This window comes from Urocitellus parryii, chromosome 7 (genome assembly GCF_045843805.1).
Source record: "Urocitellus parryii isolate mUroPar1 chromosome 7, mUroPar1.hap1, whole genome shotgun sequence".
Classification (NCBI taxonomy): domain Eukaryota; kingdom Metazoa; phylum Chordata; class Mammalia; order Rodentia; family Sciuridae; genus Urocitellus; species Urocitellus parryii.
Genome location: NC_135537.1, coordinates 183,750,054 through 183,773,966, shown reverse-complemented (window position 1 = coordinate 183,773,966; position 23,913 = coordinate 183,750,054). Strand labels below are relative to the sequence as shown.

At 60.8% G+C, this 23,913-nt stretch overlaps 1 protein-coding gene across 2 annotated transcripts in view; it reads right to left on the bottom strand.

Moving 5' to 3' along the window:
- The window catches only part of Tbcd (tubulin folding cofactor D), a 118,216-nt gene extending 95,209 nt beyond the window's left edge, over window positions 1-23,007 (bottom strand). For both annotated transcript variants that reach the window (XM_077800606.1, XM_077800607.1), the window contains exons 1-3: window positions 22,767-23,007; window positions 21,502-21,552; window positions 270-367 (exon numbers count right to left, since the gene is read on the bottom strand). In XM_077800606.1, the coding sequence (XP_077656732.1) occupies window positions 270-367; window positions 21,502-21,552; window positions 22,767-22,950 (333 nt within the window). In that variant the 5' untranslated portion in view covers window positions 22,951-23,007. The remainder of the gene's footprint in view (window positions 1-269; window positions 368-21,501; window positions 21,553-22,766) is intronic.
- Window positions 23,008-23,913: the final 906 nt, after the last annotated feature.

Here is a 23,913-nt window from a genome sequence, read left to right as displayed (position 1 = left end):
GGAAGGAGGACCTGGGTCTGCAGGCCAGATTCCCAACACGCTCATCCCTGCATTAAAGTACAAGCAACTTCCATTTCCACCAAGTTTTTCTGCTTTTTCCTCATAAGAAAGTTTTTGTTTGGGACAAAGGATGCCCCAGGTCACTGAGACCTGAGCTCCCAGGTAGAGACCTGCAGAGACCACAGTCCTCAGCAGGACACTCTGGAGAGCAACTTTTGACCAGTATGTTAAGAAAAATTCTGTCAACTCTCAGTCTATGCAAATATTACCTTGGTGATGATGTAGAGAAATTTAAAAGCCAGATGTACAAGGGCAGCTGGGGACGTCTTATCTCGCACCATGTCCAACAACAAGTTCATCATCCACTCTAGAGAAAGAGACATCAGACATTTGCTATAAAATTAAACGTCAATATGACATCAAAACAGGATGGAGAACAAAAGGATGGTTCCAGGTTAACAACCCACATGACCAAGCATAAGCAGAGCAGCAGAAACGTGTGTTCACCTAGGCCATCTCCGGAAGGGCAGGCACCTTGGGACAACGTGCATTCCTGCTCCCCGCCCTCTTACAGTACTGGAATGGAAACTGGGGTGCTCTGAGCCACAACCTAGCCCTTTTTATCTTGAGACAGAGTCTCATGAGGTTGTTGACGCTGGCTTTGAACTTGCAATCCTCCTGCCTGTCCTTCCCAAGTCGCTGGGATGACAGGCGTGCACCGCGGTGCCTGGCCCACGCCTAGATCTTCATGAATCTTCATAGATGAAGAACAACAGCCAGCACTGACAGAGCACTGGCCTAGCACGTATGAGGCCCCGAATTCAATCCCCAGAACCAAAGGAGACAACCCGCACAGGCCTGATCAGAAAGACAATACCAAGAGCCGGACAGCAGGCAGAGCAGCAGGATCGTGCCGCTGGCGACAGCGCAGAGTGGTGTCTGCAAGAAGGTGGGGCGCTTGACCTGGTCAGCCAAGAGAACGAGAACACACATGCTCCCAAAGATGGCCCATGAAGGTCCAAGGTATCACTCAAGGTGATGTCCAGCCCGACTGACCAACATCCACCAGGGGGCAGCAGAACAAACCTCTGTTTCTCAAGCAGAGGCAGGAGCAGACTGCTGAGGCAGACTGACAACCCTCCGGAACATTCCTTCAAGGAAGCTTCCAGGAAGTATAAAGGTCAAGTGGTCTGCAGAGAGCAAGCCCACAGGTGGGGTCCAGGCCAGGGGAGAAGCTGGCCTCAGAGGACCCAGGCACACTTTGGGATAACAGAAATGCTCTCTACCTAGACAAAGGTGGGGCGTGCACGGGCTAAAACTCAAAAGTCACTCTCAAAGGGTGCGTTTTATTGTACATTGAGTTATAGCTCAATGATGTTAATCCGAAAATCTTTAAAAGATTAAAATGTATAGCCAGGGATCAAAGATCAAGTTGGAATTATTCACAAACTAGATAACCATTTACCTGCTTAGAAAACCTAAAAGAAACTACCAAAACACAACACCTCCCAAGTAAATATCTCCTTTCCCAGTGAGACTTACCAGCACAATGCTTGGGAAATCAGCTACAGGGTTCTACTCTGAAATGCTGAGGCCTTGCAAAGATCCAGCAGTGGCCGCAGGGACAGAGACATGGGGGACACCCAGCAAGTACACCTCAAAGTCGAACTCTGAGGCTAGGACGTGGGGTTTTCAGGAAAAAGTATTGACACATACATTCTCTGTTATAATGTGGCCAGTTAAAAAAGCAAGAATACAAAACGTATCTTTGCTGGATGCCAGGTATAATCAGCCATAAACACCCCAGCAATTCTGGAGGCTGAGTGGGGGAGGATGGCAAGTTTGACACCACCCTCATCACCACAGCAAGACCCTATCTCAAAATAAAAAATAAAAAGGACTGGGGATGTGGCTCAGCAGTAAAGCACCCTAGGTTCAATCCCCAGTACCCCAAAAAAACTGTTTCACAAGAACAATGAAAGATTAAAAAAAAAATCTAGAAATAAATCTAAAAAAATTTCTAAAAGTTCTAAAGAAAATTAGGGCCGGGCTGGGTGGGCACAGACTCAAGTGGGCCTTCGAGCAGGGGAGGGTCTGCTGAATCACTCAACAAACAAACTTCCTAAAGGGACCAGCAGAGGCCAGGCACAAAGGAGGGGTAGTTTGACAACCCAAAGTTTTTAACACTTCAGTTCCTTGCAGCACATGTCTTTAAAAAGCCAAAGCAGCTGGACACTGTGTCCCAGAATAAAAAATAAAAAGAGCTGGGGGCCTGGCTCAATGGTGGAGCACCAGTGCTCAATCCCCAGTACTGAAAAAAATAGGCAATAGTAGAGCAATGAAACGTGGGCCATGAAAGAACCAGCATCACTGTCCTCCCAGAGGACAGTGGGGGACAGAACACACACAGCCTTGGGCAGCTCCTCGGACATGTCCTTCCCTGATCCATCAGACAGGTCAGGGCAGAAAGGCAGGAGGGCCCATAGTGACAGCACCAGCACTGTGCCCTCCCTTGACCGCTGAGCTGCGGCTGCTAGGAGACGAGGCCTGGGCAGCAGTGCCATGCTGCACTCAACGCAGCCAGATCCCCAGTCGGGCAGCAGTGGCTTCCCTGCAGCCAACCACGACAAGGACTCCAGTGTTCAGAAGATGAAGCCTGAGGCCACCAGAGACTCTGGGGATTTAAGCTTGGCCGCGTGGTCACTAGCTGGTCACTCGCTGTGTAACACAGGGAAGCTGCCCAACCCTTCAAAGCTGTGCTTCAGTTTCCCAATCTACAAAGCCTGGCTGGCCCTGCTCAGAGACTGTGAGACTACTGCAGTGATTTTATAAGGTGAGTCATTAAAAAACCAGAGCAAGGGCTAGGGCTGGGGCTCAGTGGTAGAGGGCTTGCCTAGCATGTGTGAGGCATATAAATAAGCAAATAAAGATCCATCTTATAACTAATAAAAAAATTTTAAAAAAAACAGAATGAGACAAATATCAAGAGCAAACAGAGGTGGACCATTCACCAAGCACTACATAAATTTAAGGGTACAGGCAGGGGCTGGGGATGTGGCTCAAGCGGTAGCGCGCTCGCCTGGCACGCGTGCGGCCCGGGTTCGATCCTCAGCACCACATACCAACAAAGATGTTGTGTCCGCCGAGAACTAAAAAAGAAATATTAAAAATTCTCTCTCTCTCTCCCTCCCTCTCCTCTCTCACTCTCTATTAAAACAAAAAAAAGGGAACAGGCAGCAAACACTTCACCCTGGAAACTACAAACTGAGATGAGAATAACAATAACAATAACAATAAACACCTATGCCTCTTTTCTCGTTCACAGGCAACTCGGTCTAAGTAGAGATTTCAAACACCCAAATGATCCTGGCAAGGAGGTACAACCACTTTCCTTCATGGACAGAGGAAGTATGATTAAACCCACAGGCCCACACGCCTCTCGGGGACACTGCCAAGATGAGGCGCAGAGGAGGTGCAGGGCGCCTCACGCTAAGGGCTGTGACAAGACACGCCCAAGAAGACGCAGGTGACCACACACAGGTGTCTCGACTGCTCCAGGACCAGACACAAGACAGCGGTACAAGAAGCCCCAGAGACTGCGAGGGAGGCTACGAGCGGAGGAGAACGGCAGACAGAGGGTCCGCTCAGCAACACTGGCCCACTGCCCCCAGGGCTCCAGGCACACACCAGCAGACACAGAAAAGCAGGGAGGGCAAGAACACATGCACCACAGAACACCAGCACACACTCCACAAGAGAGTGGAGGCATCCACTGGAGAGAGCAAGGAGCACGGGGAAGTCTGCCAGAACCCTGCCTTGGTAACATGGTAGGCTACCACCTGACCCCTAGGAGAACACTGACCCGTCCACCCTGACACTGCTGCACACCGCCACCTACGACCTCACAGGACATCTGCCCGTCCACCATCACACTGCCGCCCCTCCACCACCTCCAACCTCACAGGACATCTGCCCGTCCACCCTCCCACTGCCGCCCCTCCACCACCTCCCACCTCACAGGACATCTGCCTGTCCACCCTCACACTGCCACCCCTCCACCACCTACCACCTCACAGGACATCTGCCCGTCCACCCTCACACTGCTGCCCCTCCACCACCTCCCACCTCACAGGACATCTGCCTGTCCACCCTCACACTGCTGCCCTCCACCACCTACCACCTCACAGGACATCTGCCTGTCCACCCTCACACTGCTGCCCTCCACCACCTACCACCTCACAGGACATCTGCCTGTCCACCCTCACACTGCTGCCCTCCACCACCTACCACCTCACAGGACATCTGCCCGTCCACCCTCACACTGCCACCCCTCCACCACCTACCACCTCACAGGACATCTGCCCGTCCACCCTCACACTGCTGCCCCTCCACCACCTCCCACCTCACAGGACATCTGCCCGTCCACCCTCACACTGCTGCCCCTCCACCACCTACCACCTCACAGGACATCTGCCCGTCCACCCTCACACTGCTGCCCCTCCACCATCTACCACCTCACAGGACATCTGCCCGTCCACCCTCACACTGCCGCCCCTCCACCACCTACCACCTCACAGGACATCTGCCCGTCCACCCTCACACTGCCACCCCTCCACCACCTCCCACCTCACAGGACATCTGCCTGTCCACCCTCACACTGCCGCCCCTCCACCACCTCCCACCTCACAGGACATCTGCCTGTCCACCCTCACACTGCCACCCCTCCACCACCTCCCACCTCACAGGACATCTGCCTGTCCACCCTCACACTGCCACCCCTCCACCACCTACCACCGCACAGGACATCTGCCTGTCCACCCTCACACTGCCACCCCTCCACCACCTCCCACCTCACAGGACATCTGCCCGTCCACCCTCACACTGCTGCCCTCCACCACCTACCTCCTCACAGGACATCTGCCTGTCCACCCTCACACTGCCGCCCTGCACCACCTACCACCTCACAGGACATCTGCCTGTCCACCCTCACACTGCCGCCCCTCCACCACCTACCACCTCACAGGACATCTGCCTGTCCACCCTCACACTGCCACCCCTCCACCACCTACCACCTCACAGGACATCTGCCTGTCCACCCTCACAATGCTGCCCTCCACCACCTCCCACCTCACAGGACATCTGCCTGTCCACCCTCACACTGCTGCCCTCCACCACCTCCCACCTCACAGGACATCTGCCCGTCCACCCTCACACTGCTGCCCTCCACCACCTACCACCTCACAGGACATCTGCCTGTCCACCCTCACACTGCCACCCTCCACCACCTCCCACCTCACAGGACATCTGCCTGTCCACCCTCACACTGCCACCCCTCCACCACCTCCCACCTCACAGGACATCTGCCTGTCCACCCTCACACTGACACCCCTCCACCACCTCCCACCTCACAGGACATCTGCCTGTCCACCCTCACACTGCCACCCTCCACCACCTCCCACCTCACAGGACATCTGCCTGTCCACCCTCACACTGCCACCCTCCACCACCTCCCACCTCACAGGACATCTGCCCGTCCACCCTCACACTGCCACCCTCCACCACCTCCCACCTCACAGGACATCTGCCTGTCCACCCTCACACTGCCACCCCTCCACCACCTCCCACCTCACAGGACATCTGCCCGTCCACCCTCACATTGCTGCCCTCCACCACCTCCCACCTCACAGGACATCTGCCTGTCCACCCTCACACTGCCGCCCCTCCACCACCTCCCACCTCACAGGACATCTGCCTGTCCACCCTCACACTGCCACCCCTCCACCACCTCCCACCTCACAGGACATCTGCCCGTCCACCCTCACACTGCCACCCCTCCACCACCTCCCACCTCACAGGACATCTGCCCGTCCACCCTCACACTGCCACCCCTCCACCACCTCCCACCTCACAGGACATCTGCCTGTCCACCCTCACACTGCCACCCTCCACCACCTACCACCTCACAGGACATCTGCCTGTCCACCCTCACACTGCCACCCTCCACCACCTCCCACCTCACAGGACATCTGCCCGTCCACCCTCACACTGCCACCCCTCCACCATCTACCACCTCACAGGACATCTGCCCGTCCACCCTCACACTGCCACCCCTCCACCACCTACCACCTCACAGGACATCTGCCTGTCCACCCTCACACTGCCACCCCTCCACCACCTCCCACCTCACAGGACATCTGCCCGTCCACCCTCACATTGCTGCCCTTCACCACCTCCCACCTCACGGGACATCTGCCCGTCCACCCTCACACTGCCACCCCTCCACCACCTACCACCTCACGGGACATCTGCCCGTCCACCCTCACACTGCCGCCCCTCCACCACCTCCCACCTCACAGGACATCAGCCCGTCCACCCTCACACTGCTGCCCCTCCACCACCTACCACCTCACAGGACATCTGCCCGTCCACCCTCACACTGCTGCCATTCCACCACCTACCACCTCACAGGACATCTGCCCGTCCACCCTCACACTGCCACCCCTCCACCACCTCCCACCTCACAGGACATCTGCCCGTCCACCCTCACACTGCCACCCCTCCACCACCTACCACCTCACAGGACATCTGCCCGTCCACCCTCACACTGCCGCCCCTCCACCACCTACCACCTCACAGGACATCTGCCCGTCCACCCTCACACTGACACCCCTCCACCACCTACCACCTCACAGGACATCTGCCTGTCCACCCTCACACTCCTGCCCTCCACCACCTCCCACCTCACAGGACATCTGCCTGTCCACCCTCACACTGCCACCCCTCCACCACCTCCCACCTCACAGGACATCTGCCTGTCCACCCTCACACTGCCACCCCTCCACCATCTACCACCTCACAGGACATCTGCCTGTCCACCCTCACACTGCCACCCTCCACCACCTACCACCTCACAGGACATCTGCCTGTCCACCCTCACACTGCCGCCCCTCCACCACCTACCACCTCACAGGACATCTGCCTGTCCACCCTCACACTGCCACCCCTCCACCACCTCCCACCTCACAGGACATCAGCCTGTCCACCCTCACACTGCCGCCCCTCCACCACCTACCACCTCACAGGACATCTGCCTGTCCACCCTCACACTGCCACCCCTCCACCACCTACCACCTCACAGGACATCAGCCTGTCCACCCTCACACTGCTGCCCCTCCACCACCTCCAACCTCACAGGACATCTGCCTGTCCACCCTCACACTGCTACCCTCCACCACCTCCCACCTCACAGGACATCTGCCCGTCCACCCTCACACTGCCACCCTCCACCACCTACCACCTCACAGGACATCTGCCCGTCCACCCTCACACTGCTGCCCTCCACCACCTACCACCTCACAGGACATCTGCCTGTCCACCCTCACACTGCCGCCCTCCACCACCTACCACCTCACAGGACATCTGCCTGTCCACCCTCACACTGCTGCCCTCCACCACCTCCCACCTCACAGGACATCTGCCCGTCCACCCTCACACTGCTGCCCTCCACCACCTACCACCTCACAGGACATCTGCCTGTCCACCCTCACACTGCCACCCTCCACCACCTCCCACCTCACAGGACATCTGCCCGTCCACCCTCACACTGCCACCCCTCCACCACCTCCCACCTCACAGGACATCTGCCTGTCCACCCTCACACTGCCACCCCTCCACCACCTCCCACCTCACAGGACATCTGCCCGTCCACCCTCACACTGCCACCCTCCACCACCTACCACCTCACAGGACATCTGCCCGTCCACCCTCACACTGCCACCCCTCCACCACCTCCCACCTCACAGGACATCTGCCCGTCCACCCTCACACTGCCACCCCTCCACCACCTCCCACCTCACAGGACATCTGCCTGTCCACCCTCACACTGCTGCCCTCCACCACCTACCACCTCACAGGACATCTGCCTGTCCACCCTCACACTCCTGCCCCTCCACCACCTCCCACCTCACAGGACATCTGCCTGTCCACCCTCACACTGCCACCCCTCCACCACCTCCCACCTCACAAGACATCTGCCCGTCCACCCTCACACTGCCACCCCTCCACCACCTCCCACCTCACAGGACATCTGCCTGTCCACCCTCACACTGCCACCCCTCCACCACCTCCCACCTCACAGGACATCTGCCTGTCCACCCTCACACTGCCACCCCTCCACCACCTACCACCTCACGGGACATCTGCCTGTCCACCCTCACACTGCCACCCCTCCACCACCTACCACCTCACAGGACATCTGCCTGTCCACCCTCACACTGCCACCCTCCACCACCTCCCACCTCACAGGACATCTGCCCGTCCACCCTCACACTGACACCCCTCCACCACCTACCACCTCACAGGACATCTGCCCGTCCACCCTCACACTGACACCCCTCCACCACCTACCTCCTCACAGGACATCTGCCCGTCCACCCTCACACTGACACCCCTCCACCACCTACCTCCTCACAGGACATCTGCCCGTCCACCCTCACACTGCCACCCCTCCACCACCTACCTCCTCACAGGACATCTGCCCGTCCACCCTCACACTGACACCCCTCCACCACCTACCACCTCACAGGACATCTGCCTGTCCACCCTCACACTGCTGCCCCTCCACCACCTCCCACCTCACAGGACATCTGCCTGTCCACCCTCACACTGCTGCCCTCCACCACCTCCCACCTCACAGGACATCTGCCTGTCCACCCTCACACTGCCACCCCTCCACCACCTACCACCTCACAGGACATCTGCCTGTCCACCCTCACACTCCTGCCCCTCCACCACCTACCACCTCACAGGACATCTGCCTGTCCACCCTCACACTCCTGCCCCTCCACCACCTACCACCTCACAGGACATCTGCCTGTCCACCCTCACACTGCCACCCCTCCACCACCTACCACCACACAGGACATCTGCCTGTCCACCCTCACACTGCTGCCCTCCACCACCTACCACCTCACAGGACATCTGCCCGTCCACCCTCACACTGCTGCCCCTCCACCACCTCCCACCTCACAGGACATCTGCCTGTCCACCCTCACACTGCTGCCCCTCCACCACCTACCACCTCACAGGACATCTGCCCGTCCACCCTCACACTGCTGCCCCTCCACCACCTCCCACCTCACAGGACATCTGCCTGTCCACCCTCACACTGCCACCCTCCACCACCTCCCACCTCACAGGACATCTGCCTGTCCACCCTCACACTGCTGCCCTCCACCACCTACCACCTCACAGGACATCTGCCTGTCCACCCTCACACTGCCACCCCACCACCACCTACCACCACACAGGACATCTGCCTGTCCACCCTCACACTGCCACCCCACCACCACCTACCACCACACAGGACATCTGCCTGTCCACCCTCACACTGCCACCCCTCCACCACCTACCTCCTCACAGGACATCTGCCTGTCCACCCTCACACTGCCACCCTCCACCACCTCCCACCTCACAGGACATCTGCCCGTCCACCCTCACACTCCTGCCCTCCACCACCTCCCACCTCACAGGACATCTGCCCGTCCACCCTCACACTCCTGCCCTCCACCACCTCCCACCTCCCAGGACATCTGCCCGTCCACCCTCACACTGCTGCCCTCCACCACCTCCCACCTCACAGGACATCTGCCCGTCCACCCTCACACTGCCGCCCTCCACCACCTCCCACCTCACAGGACATCTGCCCATCCACCCTCACACTGCTGCCCTCCACCACCTACCACCTCACAGGACATCTGCCCGTCCACCCTCACACTGCCACCCCTCCACCACCTACCACCTCACAGGACATCTGCCCGTCCACCCTCACACTGCCACCCCTCCACCACCTCCCACCTCACAGGACATCTGCCTGTCCACCCTCACACTGCCGCCCCTCCACCACCTACCACCTCACAGGACATCTGCCCGTCCACCCTCACACTGCCACCCCTCCACCACCTCCCACCTCACAGGACATCTGCCCGTCCACCCTCACACTGCCGCCCCTCCACCACCTACCACCTCACAGGACATCTGCCCGTCCACCCTCACACTGCCACCCCTCCACCACCTCCCACCTCACAGGACATCTGCCCGTCCACCCTCACACTCCTGCCCTCCACCACCTCCCACCTCACAGGACATCTGCCTGTCCACCCTCACACTGCCACCCCTCCACCACCTCCCACCTCACAGGACATCTGCCCGTCCACCCTCACACTGCCGCCCCTCCACCACCTACCACCTCACAGGACATCTGCCCGTCCACCCTCACACTGCCACCCCTCCACCACCTACCACCTCACAGGACATCTGCCCGTCCACCCTCACACTGCCACCCCTCCACCACCTCCCACCTCACAGGACATCTGCCTGTCCACCCTCACACTGCCACCCTCCACCACCTCCCACCTCACAGGACATCTGCCTGTCCACCCTCACACTGCTGCCCTCCACCACCTACCACCTCACAGGACATCTGCCTGTCCACCCTCACACTCCTGCCCCTCCACCACCTACCACCTCACAGGACATCTGCCTGTCCACCCTCACACTGCCACCCCTCCACCACCTATCACCTCACAGGACATCTGCCCGTCCACCCTCACACTGCCACCCCTCCACCACCTCCCACCTCACAAGACATCTGCCTGTCCACCCTCACACTGCCGCCCCTCCACCACCTACCACCTCACAGGACATCTGCCCGTCCACCCTCACACTGCTGCCCCTCCACCACCTACCACCTCACAGGACATCTGCCTGTCCACCCTCACACTGCCACCCTCCACCACCTCCCACCTCACAGGACATCTGCCCGTCCACCCTCACACTGCTGCCCCTCCACCACCTCCCACCTCACAGGACATCTGCCTGTCCACCCTCACACTGCCACCCCTCCACCACCTCCCACCTCACAGGACATCTGCCCGTCCACCCTCACACTGCTGCCCCTCCACCACCTACCACCTCACAGGACATCTGCCTGTCCACCCTCACACTGACATCCCTCCACCACCTCCCACCTCACAGGACATCTGCCTGTCCACCCTCACACTGCCACCCCTCCACCACCTCCCACCTCACAGGACATCTGCCTGTCCACCCTCACACTGCTGCCCTCCACCACCTACCACCTCACAGGACATCTGCCTGTCCACCCTCACACTGCTGCCCTCCACCACCTCCCACCTCACAGGACATCTGCCTGTCCACCCTCACACTGCCACCCCTCCACCACCTCCCACCTCACAGGACATCTGCCTGTCCACCCTCACACTGCCACCCCTCCACCACCTCCCACCTCACAGGACATCTGCCTGTCCACCCTCACACTGCCACCCCTCCACCACCTACCACCTCACAGGACATCTGCCCGTCCACCCTCACACTGCCGCCCTCCACCACCTCCCACCTCACAGGACATCTGCCTGTCCACCCTCACACTGCTGCCCTCCACCACCTCCCACCTCACAGGACATCTGCCTGTCCACCCTCACACTGCCACCCCTCCACCACCTCCCACCTCACAGGACATCTGCCTGTCCACCCTCACACTGCCACCCCTCCACCACCTCCCACCTCACAGGACATCTGCCCGTCCACCCTCACACTGCCGCCCTCCACCACCTCCCACCTCACAGGACATCTGCCTGTCCACCCTCACACTGCCACCCCTCCACCACCTCCCACCTCACAGGACATCTGCCTGTCCACCCTCACACTGCTGCCCTCCACCACCTCCCACCTCACAGGACATCTGCCCGTCCACCCTCACACTGCTGCCCTCCACCACCTACCACCTCACAGGACATCTGCCTGTCCACCCTCACACTGCCACCCCTCCACCACCTACCACCTCACAGGACATCTGCCTGTCCACCCTCACACTGCTGCCCTCCACCACCTCCCACCTCACAGGACATCTGCCTGTCCACCCTCACACTGCCACCCCTCCACCACCTACCACCTCACAGGACATCTGCCCGTCCACCCTCACACTGCCACCCCTCCACCACCTCCCACCTCACAGGACATCTGCCTGTCCACCCTCACACTGCCGCCCTCCACCACCTCCCACCTCACAGGACATCTGCCCATCCACCCTCACACTGCCACCCCTCCACCACCTACCACCTCACAGGACATCTGCCTGTCCACCCTCACACTGCCACCCTCCACCACCTCCCACCTCACAGGACATCTGCCTGTCCACCCTCACACTGCCACCCCTCCACCACCTACCACCTCACAGGACATCTGCCTGTCCACCCTCACACTGCCACCCTCCACCACCTCCCACCTCACAGGACATCTGCCCGTCCACCCTCACACTGCTGCCCTCCACCACCTCCCACCTCACAGGACATCTGCCCGTCCACCCTCACACTGCCACCCCTCCACCACCTCCCACCTCACAGGACATCTGCCCGTCCACCCTCACACTGCTGCCCTCCACCACCTCCCACCTCACAGGACATCTGCCTGTCCACCCTCACACTGCTGCCCCTCCACCACCTACCACCTCACAGGACATCTGCCTGTCCACCCTCACACTGCCACCCCTCCACCACCTCCCACCTCACAGGACATCTGCCTGTCCACCCTCACACTGCCACCCCTCCACCACCTACCACCTCACAGGACATCTGCCTGTCCACCCTCACACTGCCACCCTCCACCACCTCCCACCTCACAGGACATCTGCCTGTCCACCCTCACACTGCCACCCCACCACCACCTACCACCACACAGGACATCTGCCTGTCCACCCTCACACTGCTGCCCTCCACCACCTCCCACCTCACAGGACATCTGCCCATCCACCCTCACACTGCCACCCCTCCACCACCTACCACCTCACAGGACATCTGCCTGTCCACCCTCACACTGCCGCCCCTCCACCACCTCCCACCTCACAGGACATCTGCCCGTCCACCCTCACACTGCCACCCCTCCACCACCTCCCACCTCACAGGACATCTGCCTGTCCACCCTCACACTGCCGCCCCTCCACCACCTCCCACCTCACAGGACATCTGCCTGTCCACCCTCACACTGCCACCCCTCCACCACCTCCCACCTCACAGGACATCTGCCTGTCCACCCTCACACTGCTGCCCTCCACCACCTCCCACCTCACAGGACATCTGCCCGTCCACCCTCACACTGCTGCCCTCCACCACCTACCACCTCACAGGACATCTGCCCGTCCACCCTCACATTGCTGCCCTCCACCACCTCCCACCTCACGGGACATCTGCCCGTCCACCCTCACACTGCCACCCCTCCACCACCTCCCACCTCACAGGACATCTGCCTGTCCACCCTCACACTGCCACCCCTCCACCACCTCCCACCTCACAGGACATCTGCCTGTCCACCCTCACACTGCTGCCCCTCCACCACCTCCCACCTCACAGGACATCTGCCTGTCCACCCTCACACTGCTGCCCTCCACCACCTCCCACCTCACGGGACATCTGCCCGTCCACCCTCACACTGACACCCCTCCACCACCTACCACCTCACAGGACATCTGCCCGTCCACCCTCACACTGCCACCCCTCCACCACCTACCACCTCACGGGACATCTGCCCGTCCACCCTCACACTGCCGCCCCTCCACCACCTACCACCTCACAGGACATCTGCCTGTCCACCCTCACACTGACATCCCTCCACCACCTCCCACCTCACAGGACATCTGCCCGTCCACCCTCACACTGCTGCCCCTCCACCACCTACCACCTCACAGGACATCTGCCCGTCCACCCTCACACTGCTGCCATTCCACCACCTACCACCTCACAGGACATCTGCCCGTCCACCCTCACACTGCCACCCCTCCACCACCTCCCACCTCACAGGACATCTGCCCGTCCACCCTCACACTGCCACCCCTCCACCACCTACCACCTCACAGGACATCAGCCTGTCCACCCTCACACTGCCACCCCACCACCACCTACCACCACACAGGACATCTGCCTGTCCACCCTCACACTGCCACCCCTCCACCACCTACCACCTCACAGGACATCTGCCCGTCCACCCTCACATTGCTGCCCTCCACCACCTACCACCTCACAGGACATCTGCCTGTCCACCCTCACACTGCCACCCTCCACCACCTCCCACCTCACAGGACATCTGCCTGTCCACCCTCACACTGCTGCCCTCCACCACCTACCACCTCACAGGACATCTGCCTGTCCACCCTCACACTCCTGCCCCTCCACCACCTACCACCTCACAGGACATCTGCCTGTCCACCCTCACACTGCCACCCCTCCACCACCTACCACCTCACAGGACATCTGCCCGTCCACCCTCACACTGCCACCCCTCCACCACCTACCACCTCACAGGACATCTGCCCGTCCACCCTCACACTGCCACCCCTCCACCACCTCCCACCTCACAGGACATCTGCCTGTCCACCCTCACACTGCCACCCTCCACCACCTCCCACCTCACAGGACATCTGCCTGTCCACCCTCACACTGCCACCCCTCCACCACCTCCCACCTCACAGGACATCTGCCCGTCCACCCTCACACTGCCACCCCTCCACCACCTCCCACCTCACAGGACATCTGCCTGTCCACCATCACACTGCCGCCCCTCCACCACCTACCACCTCACAGGACATCTGCCCGTCCACCCTCACACTGCCACCCCTCCACCACCTCCCACCTCACAGGACATCTGCCTGTCCACCCTCACACTGCCACCCTCCACCACCTCCCACCTCACAGGACATCTGCCTGTCCACCCTCACACTCCTGCCCCTCCACCACCTACCACCTCACAGGACATCTGCCTGTCCACCCTCACACTGCCACCCCTCCACCACCTCCCACCTCACAGGACATCTGCCTGTCCACCCCTCACACTGACACCCCTCCACCACCTACCACCTCACAGGACATCTGCCCGTCCACCCTCACACTGCCACCCCTCCACCACCTACCACCTCACAGGACATCTGCCTGTCCACCCTCACACTGACACCCCTCCACCACCTACCACCTCACAGGACATCTGCCCGTCCACCCTCACACTGCCACCCCTCCACCACCTCCCACCTCACAGGACATCTGCCTGTCCACCCTCACACTGCCACCCCTCCACCACCTACCACCTCACAGGACATCTGCCTGTCCACCCTCACACTGCCACCCTCCACCACCTCCCACCTCACAGGACATCTGCCTGTCCACCCTCACACTGCCACCCCTCCACCACCTACCACCTCACAGGACATCTGCCTGTCCACCCTCACACTGCCACCCCTCCACCACCTCCCACCTCACAGGACATCTGCCCGTCCACCCTCACACTGCTGCCCTCCACCACCTACCACCTCACAGGACATCTGCCTGTCCACCCTCACACTGCCGCCCTGCACCACCTACCACCTCACAGGACATCTGCCCGTCCACCCTCACACTGCCACCCTCCACCACCTCCCACCTCACAGGACATCTGCCCGTCCACCCTCACACTGCCGCCCCTCCACCACCTACCACCTCACAGGACATCTGCCCGTCCACCCTCACACTGCTGCCCCTCCACCACCTCCCACCTCACAGGACATCTGCCTGTCCACCCTCACACTGCTGCCCCTCCACCACCTCCCACCTCACAGGACATCTGCCCGTCCACCCTCACACTGCTGCCCTCCACCACCTACCACCTCACAGGACATCTGCCTGTCCACCCTCACACTGCTGCCCTCCACCACCTACCACCTCACAGGACATCTGCCTGTCCACCCTCACACTGCTGCCCTCCACCACCTACCACCTCACAGGACATCTGCCCGTCCACCCTCACACTGCTGCCCCTCCACCACCTCCCACCTCACAGGACATCTGCCTGTCCACCCTCACACTGCCACCCCTCCACCACCTCCCACCTCACAGGACATCTGCCTGTCCACCCTCACACTCCTGCCCTCCACCACCTACCACCTCACAGGACATCTGCCCGTCCACCCTCACACTGCTGCCCCTCCACCACCTCCCACCTCACAGGACATCTGCCCGTCCACCCTCACACTGCTGCCCCTCCACCACCTCCCACCTCACAGGACATCTGCCTGTCCACCCTCACACTGCCACCCTCCACCACCTCCCACCTCACAGGACATCTGCCCGTCCACCCTCACACTGCTGCCCCTCCACCACCTACCACCTCACAGGACATCTGCCCGTCCACCCTCACACTGCTGCCCCTCCACCACCTCCCACCTCACAGGACATCTGCCTGTCCACCCTCACACTGCCACCCCTCCACCACCTACCACCTCACAGGACATCTGCCCGTCCACCCTCACACTGCCACCCCTCCACCACCTCCCACCTCACAGGACATCTGCCCGTCCACCCTCACACTGCCACCCCTCCACCACCTCCCACCTCACAGGACATCTGCCTGTCCACCCTCACACTGCCACCCCTCCACCACCTACCACCTCACAGGACATCTGCCTGTCCACCCTCACACTGCCACCCCTCCACCACCTACCACCTCACAGGACATCTGCCCGTCCACCCTCACACTGCCACCCCTCCACCACCTACCACCTCACAGGACATCTGCCTGTCCACCCTCACACTGCCACCCCTCCACCACCTACCACCACACAGGACATCTGCCCGTCCACCCTCACACTGCCACCCCTCCACCACCTACCACCTCACAGGACATCTGCCCGTCCACACTCACACTGCCCCCTCCACCACCTCCCACCTCACAGGACATCTGCCTGTCCACCCTCACACTGCTGCCCTCCACCACCTACCACCTCACAGGACATCTGCCTGTCCACCCTCACACTGCCACCCCTCCACCACCTCCCACCTCACAGGACATCTGCCTGTCCACCCTCACACTGCCACCCTCCACCACCTCCCACCTCACAGGACATCTGCCTGTCCACCCTCACACTGCCACCCCTCCACCACCTACCACCTCACAGGACATCTGCCCGTCCACCCTCACACTGCTGCCCTCCACCACCTCCCACCTCACAGGACATCTGCCTGTCCACCCTCACACTGCCACCCCTCCACCACCTCCCACCTCCCAGGACATCTGCCTGTCCACCCTCACACTGCTGCATCTCCACCACCTCCCACCTCACAGGACATCTGCCTGTCCACCCTCACACTGCTGCCCCTCCACCACCTCCCACCTCACAGGACATCTGCCTGTCCACCCTCACACTGCTGCCCCTCCACCACCTCCCACCTCACAGGACATCTGCCCGTCCACCCTCACACTGCCACCCCTCCACCACCTACCACCTCACAGGACATCTGCCTGTCCACCCTCACACTGCCACCCCTCCACCACCTCCCACCTCACAGGACATCTGCCTGTCCACCCTCACACTGCCACCCCTCCACCACCTCCCACCTCACAGGACATCTGCCTGTCCACCCTCACACTGCCACCCCTCCACCACCTCCCACCTCACAGGACATCTGCCTGTCCACCCTCACACTGCCACCCCTCCACCACCTCCCACCTCACAGGACATCTGCCTGTCCACCCTCACACTGCCACCCCTCCACCACCTCCCACCTCACGGGACATCTGCCCGTCCACCCTCACACTGACACCCCTCCACCACCTCCCACCTCACAGGACATCTGCCTGTCCACCCTCACACTGCCACCCCTCCACCACCTACCACCTCACAGGACATCTGCCTGTCCACCCTCACACTGCCACCCCTCCACCACCTACCACCTCACAGGACATCTGCCCGTCCACCCTCACACTGCTGCCCTCCACCACCTACCACCTCACAGGACATCTGCCTGTCCACCCTCACACTGCTGCCCTCCACCACCTCCCACCTCACAGGACATCTGCCTGTCCACCCTCACACTGCCACCCTCCACCACCTACCACCTCACAGGACATCTGCCCGTCCACCCTCACACTGCCACCCCTCCACCACCTACCACCTCACAGGACATCTGCCCGTCCACCCTCACACTGCTGCCCCTCCACCACCTACCACCTCACAGGACATCAGCCTGTCCACCCTCACACTGCCACCCCTCCACCACCTACCACCTCACAGGACATCTGCCCGTCCACCCTCACACTGCTGCCCCTCCACCACCTACCACCTCACAGGACATCTGCCCGTCCACCCTCACACTGCTGCCCTCCACCACCTACCACCTCACAGGACATCTGCCTGTCCACCCTCACACTGCCACCCCTCCACCACCTCCCACCTCACAGGACATCTGCCTGTCCACCCTCACACTGCCACCCCTCCACCACCTCCCACCTCACAGGACCTGCCTGTCCACCCTCACACTGCTGCCCTCCACCACCTCCCACCTCACAGGACATCTGCCTGTCCACCCTCACACTGCCACCCCTCCACCACCTCCCACCTCACAGGACATCTGCCCGTCCACCCTCACACTGCCACCCCTCCACCACCTCCCACCTCACAGGACATCTGCCCGTCCACCCTCACACTGCCACCCCTCCACCACCTCCCACCTCACAGGACATCTGCCCGTCCACCCTCACACTGCCGCCCCTCCACCACCTACCACCTCACAGGACATCTGCCTGTCCACCCTCACACTGCCACCCCTCCACCACCTCCCACCTCACAGGACATCTGCCTGTCCACCCTCACACTGCCGCCCCTCCACCACCTCCCACCTCACAGGACATCTGCCCGTCCACCCTCACACTGCCACCCCTCCACCACCTACCACCTCACAGGACATCTGCCTGTCCACCCTCACACTGCCACCCCTCCACCACCTACCACCTCACAGGACATCTGCCTGTCCACCCTCACACTGCCGCCCTCCACCACCTCCCACCTCACAGGACATCTGCCTGTCCACCCTCACACTGCCACCCCTCCACCACCTACCACCTCACAGGACATCTGCCTGTCCACCCTCACACTGCTGCCCCTCCACCACCTACCACCTCACAGGACATCTGCCTGTCCACCCTCACACTGCCGCCCCTCCACCACCTACCACCTCACAGGACATCTGCCTGTCCACCCTCACACTGCCGCCCCTCCACCACCTACCACCTCACAGGACATCTGCCTGTCCACCCTCACACTGCTGCCCCTCCACCACCTCCCACCTCACAAGACATCTGCCCGTCCACCATCACACTGTCGCCCCTCCACCACCTACCACCTCACAGGACATCTGCCTGTCCACCCTCACACTGCCACCCCTCCACCACCTACCACCTCACAGGACATCTGCCTGTCCACCCTCACACTGCTGCATCTCCACCACCTACCAACTCGCAGGACATCTGCCCGTCCACCCTCACACTGCCGCCCCTCCACCACCTACCACCTCACAGGACATCTGCCCGTCCACCCTCACACTGCCACCCCTCCACCACCTACCACCTCACAGGACATCTGCCTGTCCACCCTCACACTGCCACCCTCCACCACCTACCACCTCACAGGACATCTGCCTGTCCACCCTCACACTGCCACCCTCCACCACCTACCACCTCACAGGACATCTGCCTGTCCACCCTCACACTGCCACCCCTCCACCACCTCCCACCTCACAGGACATCTGCCTGTCCCCCCTCACACTGCCACCCCTCCACCACCTACCACCTCACAGGACATCTGCCTGTCCACCCTCACACTGCTGCATCTCCACCACCTACCAACTCGCAGGACATCTGCCCGTCCACCCTCACACTGCCGCCCCTCCACCACCTACCACCTCACAGGACATCTGCCCGTCCACCCTCACACTGCCACCCCTCCACCACTTTACCTCCTCAGTGAACATGCCTGTCCACCCTCACACTGCTGCTACAACACACTGGAAACTTCACTCACAGAAGCAGTGAGGAGCCCATCCATGTCCATCCTAAATAAGGAAAGGACCAGCCCTTCAGAGCAACACTGTCCCAAAGGAAAGAGAATTCAGGGATCAGCAGAGCACAAGCAACCCCCTGGCTCAGAAAGTTTAGGACAGATCTCACAACCCCTGCACAATCACTGGGGGCCCAGAGAGCCGATGACCCATACATAAGGAACAGTTTCTCTCTGCTGCCCCAGAGGCCCAATAAGAGAGTCATCAAGAACTAAAGATGGGCTTGGGTTTTGGCTCAGTGGTAGAGTGCCTGCCTAGCATGATCGAGGCACTGGGTTCGATCCTCAGCACCACATAAATGTAAAATAAAGATATTGTGTCCACCTAAAACTTAAGAATAAATATTAAAAAAAAAACAAACTAAAGATAACGGGGCTGGCGACATAGCTCAGTTGGTATAGTGCTTAGGCCCTGGGTTTGATTCCTTAGCACCACAAAAAGAAAAAAACCTGCAGTTCTAAAGAACTAAAGATAGGTCTGGGGTTGTAGCTTAGGGGCAGAGTGCTTGCCTACCATATGTGAGGCACTGGATTCAATTCTCAGCACCACATAGAAATAAAGATACTGTGTGTTCATCTTCAACTGAAAAAAAATTTTTTAAAAAATAAATAACAAGGTAAAGAACTTCACTGTCGTGCAAGAGACCAAAAAGTAGAGGACTCAGAGAGAAGCTAAGACCCCAAGGATCACTACAGACAGCCAACATCTAACTCAGCACAAAAGAAAGAGGAGCACAGCAGTGACCGCAACACCACAGAGTGATGTCCCTGTACTGTAGGAGAAGGTCTTCAGCCGTCTGTCTGCAAACATTCCACCTAGGAAGAAAGGCCCAGAGCATGTCAATCCTCAGGGAACTGCAGGTCGGGACACAGGGGGCTGAAACAGGTGAGTTCACAAGGCCCACCTGAGAATCCTATCACTGGGAGAAGAGAAATTCAACATGAGCATGTGCACACCACAGGGCGTCTCTCACACAGGTCTGCACACCCCATCCTCCAGCCACAGACCAACCCCTGAGTGACAGAGCCCCATGTGAGCCTAGGCACCTGCCCCTGCTGCCTCTCCAACCTAGTCACCAGGGCTATCTTCTCCTTCCCAGGTTCAGGACCAGGACAAAAAGAAAAAAAATTAATCTGTATGAAATGGTCAAATATTTAAAGACATTCACTGCAGGTCCGGATCAGTGTCTCCATCTATAAAAATGGAGATGGCAGACACTCTCCTTAGCTGCTATGGGGATGGAATGGGGACCCGTGTGATGATTACCAGCAGGACACCCTGTGCCCAGACTTAACAAACTAACACACACAAGAAGAAAAGATGTGTTCCCAAATAGCAGCAGGAGAAAGCAGCTCAGACACATCTGTGCACAATCTAAAGTGAGACCTAGACTTCAAGTCACACCAAAGGTGCACTAGAACTAGCTACCAGGCCTTCCAGCAAATAAGACCTGCACCATGGACACTTCACCCCGGTATCTTCTGGGAGTAGCACACACAGGAGCCATCACCATTCACAGGACTTTGTGGTCACCTGTACCTGAACCAACAAAATCATCAGTTTCAGTGCTTACCAAGGTGTGGGTCCAACAGATGAGGTTGCTCCTGGTACTTGTCCATTATTACTAAAAAGAAAATAACACGAATATTAACCATCCACACACTAAACATGCATGTGAGCCCTGGGGCAGCTCCCCCTTTCACACACACCAATCGTGCATGTGAGCCCTTGCAGCTCCCAGCACACCTAACTTCTGACAGGTGCCACACAAGGCCCTGGGGTGAGCAATCCACCATGCTCCAGCAGGCCACTGTGGCATGGTCTGCTGGTCACTGGCTCAGCACACCCTCCTCTTGGGTCCTCTTCTGGCACCACTGAATGCACCCTCCCTAACCAGGTCTCTCCCCACTCCGCCCCCCACTCACCCTCCAGGGCCCCCCTTCCCACTTCTGAGAGTCACCCCTTCCAAGCATTCCCTGCTCCCCTGCCAAGCATATCATGCACTGTGCTCTCCCATCCCTGCCAACTCTTCAACCCAGGACCCCACTGGCTCCTTATCCCCAGAACGCCTGCTGTTCACCCCCCCCCCCAGCTGCTAAAACCACTTTTTCCCAATCCATTGACTTCTCTTAATAGGGCGGCCTGACCATAACGCCCACTTCCCAGGAATGGGAAGGTGGGCCTTCACGGGTCCCTGGATTCATCTCACTCTCAGAACAGTTCTGTACCTGTTGCCTTATCATTAAGGCAAGTTTAGAGCAGCAGAACTGCTACTCTAGACATAACTAGACCAAGAGACAGAGACAGGGCTCGAACCCAGGCCCAGGGCCTGCGTCATCAAAACCCACACTCTTTCCACGGGATCCACCACCTGCCTCTGCCGTCATTCCAAAACAAGGAAGACAAGAGAACAGGATCAGCAGAGACCTCTTTAGCTAAAAGGGTCCGCAAAAAAAAAAAAAAAGAAGAAGAAAAAGAAGAAGAAAAGCAAGAAAGAAAGAAATGGTTTCACTTAAGTGCAAAACCCTGACTGAAGGACGCAGGCTCATCTGGCAGGCCGAGGAGGACTCAGGCTAACCAGGAACCCAGCTCCAGCGCTGCTCGCCACGCGCCCTCGCTCGGCGCGGGTCCTCCCCGCTTCAGCGCTGGCCGCTGCTCCCGCTCCCTCCCGGGACACAGAGGCCCCGCAAAGCGGCACTTTGTCCCGCTCCTGCAGGGCGGGGCAGGAGCCCACGCTCCCGGGTGCGCGCCGCAGCGACACGCGAGGCGAGGCCGGGGTCGGGGTCGGGGTCGGGGTCGGGCTGCCCCCCTCGCCTGCCCTCCCGGTCCGGCCCGCACCGCGAAACCGCTCCTCCGCCACCTCCCGGGCTGCGCGCTCGCCATGCACCGCCCGCAGGCGGCCGAGCAGCGCGCGGGTCTCCTCGCTCTCGCCGAACGCTTCCAGGGCGGCGCCACGGGCCAGCGCCTCATCCTCTGCCTCCTCCCCCGCTGCACCCGCCACAGGCAAGTCGCCTAAGGCCATCCCGGCACCGGCAGAGGACCAGCACCGGGCACTAGGATGCAGCCCGGCAGCTGCTGGCTCCGCCCCGCGACCTCCGACCCCGCTACGAGGCGCGCCAGCCGCCAAATGGGAGCGCGCGGAGGGGGCGGTGCCCGATGATGCGCAGGCGCTAGACGTCAACAGGCCCGAGAGGGCGGAGCCCCAGTGCCGAATGACCCCCAACGGGGAGGGATCTGCGCTCAGGGGAGGCGTAGGGGGCGGGGTCTGTGAGCGGGGCGGGGAACTGGGGGACTGCGCACGTGGAGTTCTCGGGGGCCGCGAGCGGGAGCCCGGGTGGGACCGAGAGGGGGGGCCGAGCGGAGCGGTGCGGGAGGCCAGGGCGAGGCCTGGATGTGGGGCCGAGCGGTGCGGGAGGCCAGGGCGGGGCCTGGATGAGGGGCCGAGCCCTGCGGAGCGGTGCGGGAGGCCAGGGCGGGGCCTGGATGTGGGGCCGAGCGGTGCGGGACGCCAGGGCGGGGCCTGGATGTGGGGCGGAGCGGAGCGGTGCGGGAGGCCAGGGCGGGGCCTGGATGTGGGGCGGAGCGGTGCGGTGCGGGAGGCCAGGGCGGGGCCTGGATGTGGGGCGGAGCGGAGCGGTGCGGGACGCCAGGGCGGGGCCTGGATGTGGGGCGGAGCGGTGCGGTGCGGGAGGCCAGGGCGGGGCCTGGATGTGGGGCCGAGCGGAGCGGTGCGGGAGGCCAGGGCGGGGCCTGGATGTGGGGCGGAGCGGAGCGGTGCGGGACCCCAGGGCGGGGCCTGGATGTGGAGCGGAGCGGTGCGGGACCCCAGGGCGGGGCCTGGATGTGGGGCGGAGCGGAGCGGTGCGGGACGCCAGGGCGGGGCCTGGATGTGGGGCCGAGCGGAGCGGTGCGGGAGGCCAGGGCGGGGCCTGGATGTGGGGCGGAGCGGTGCGGTGCGGGACGCTAGGGCGGGGCCTGGATGTGG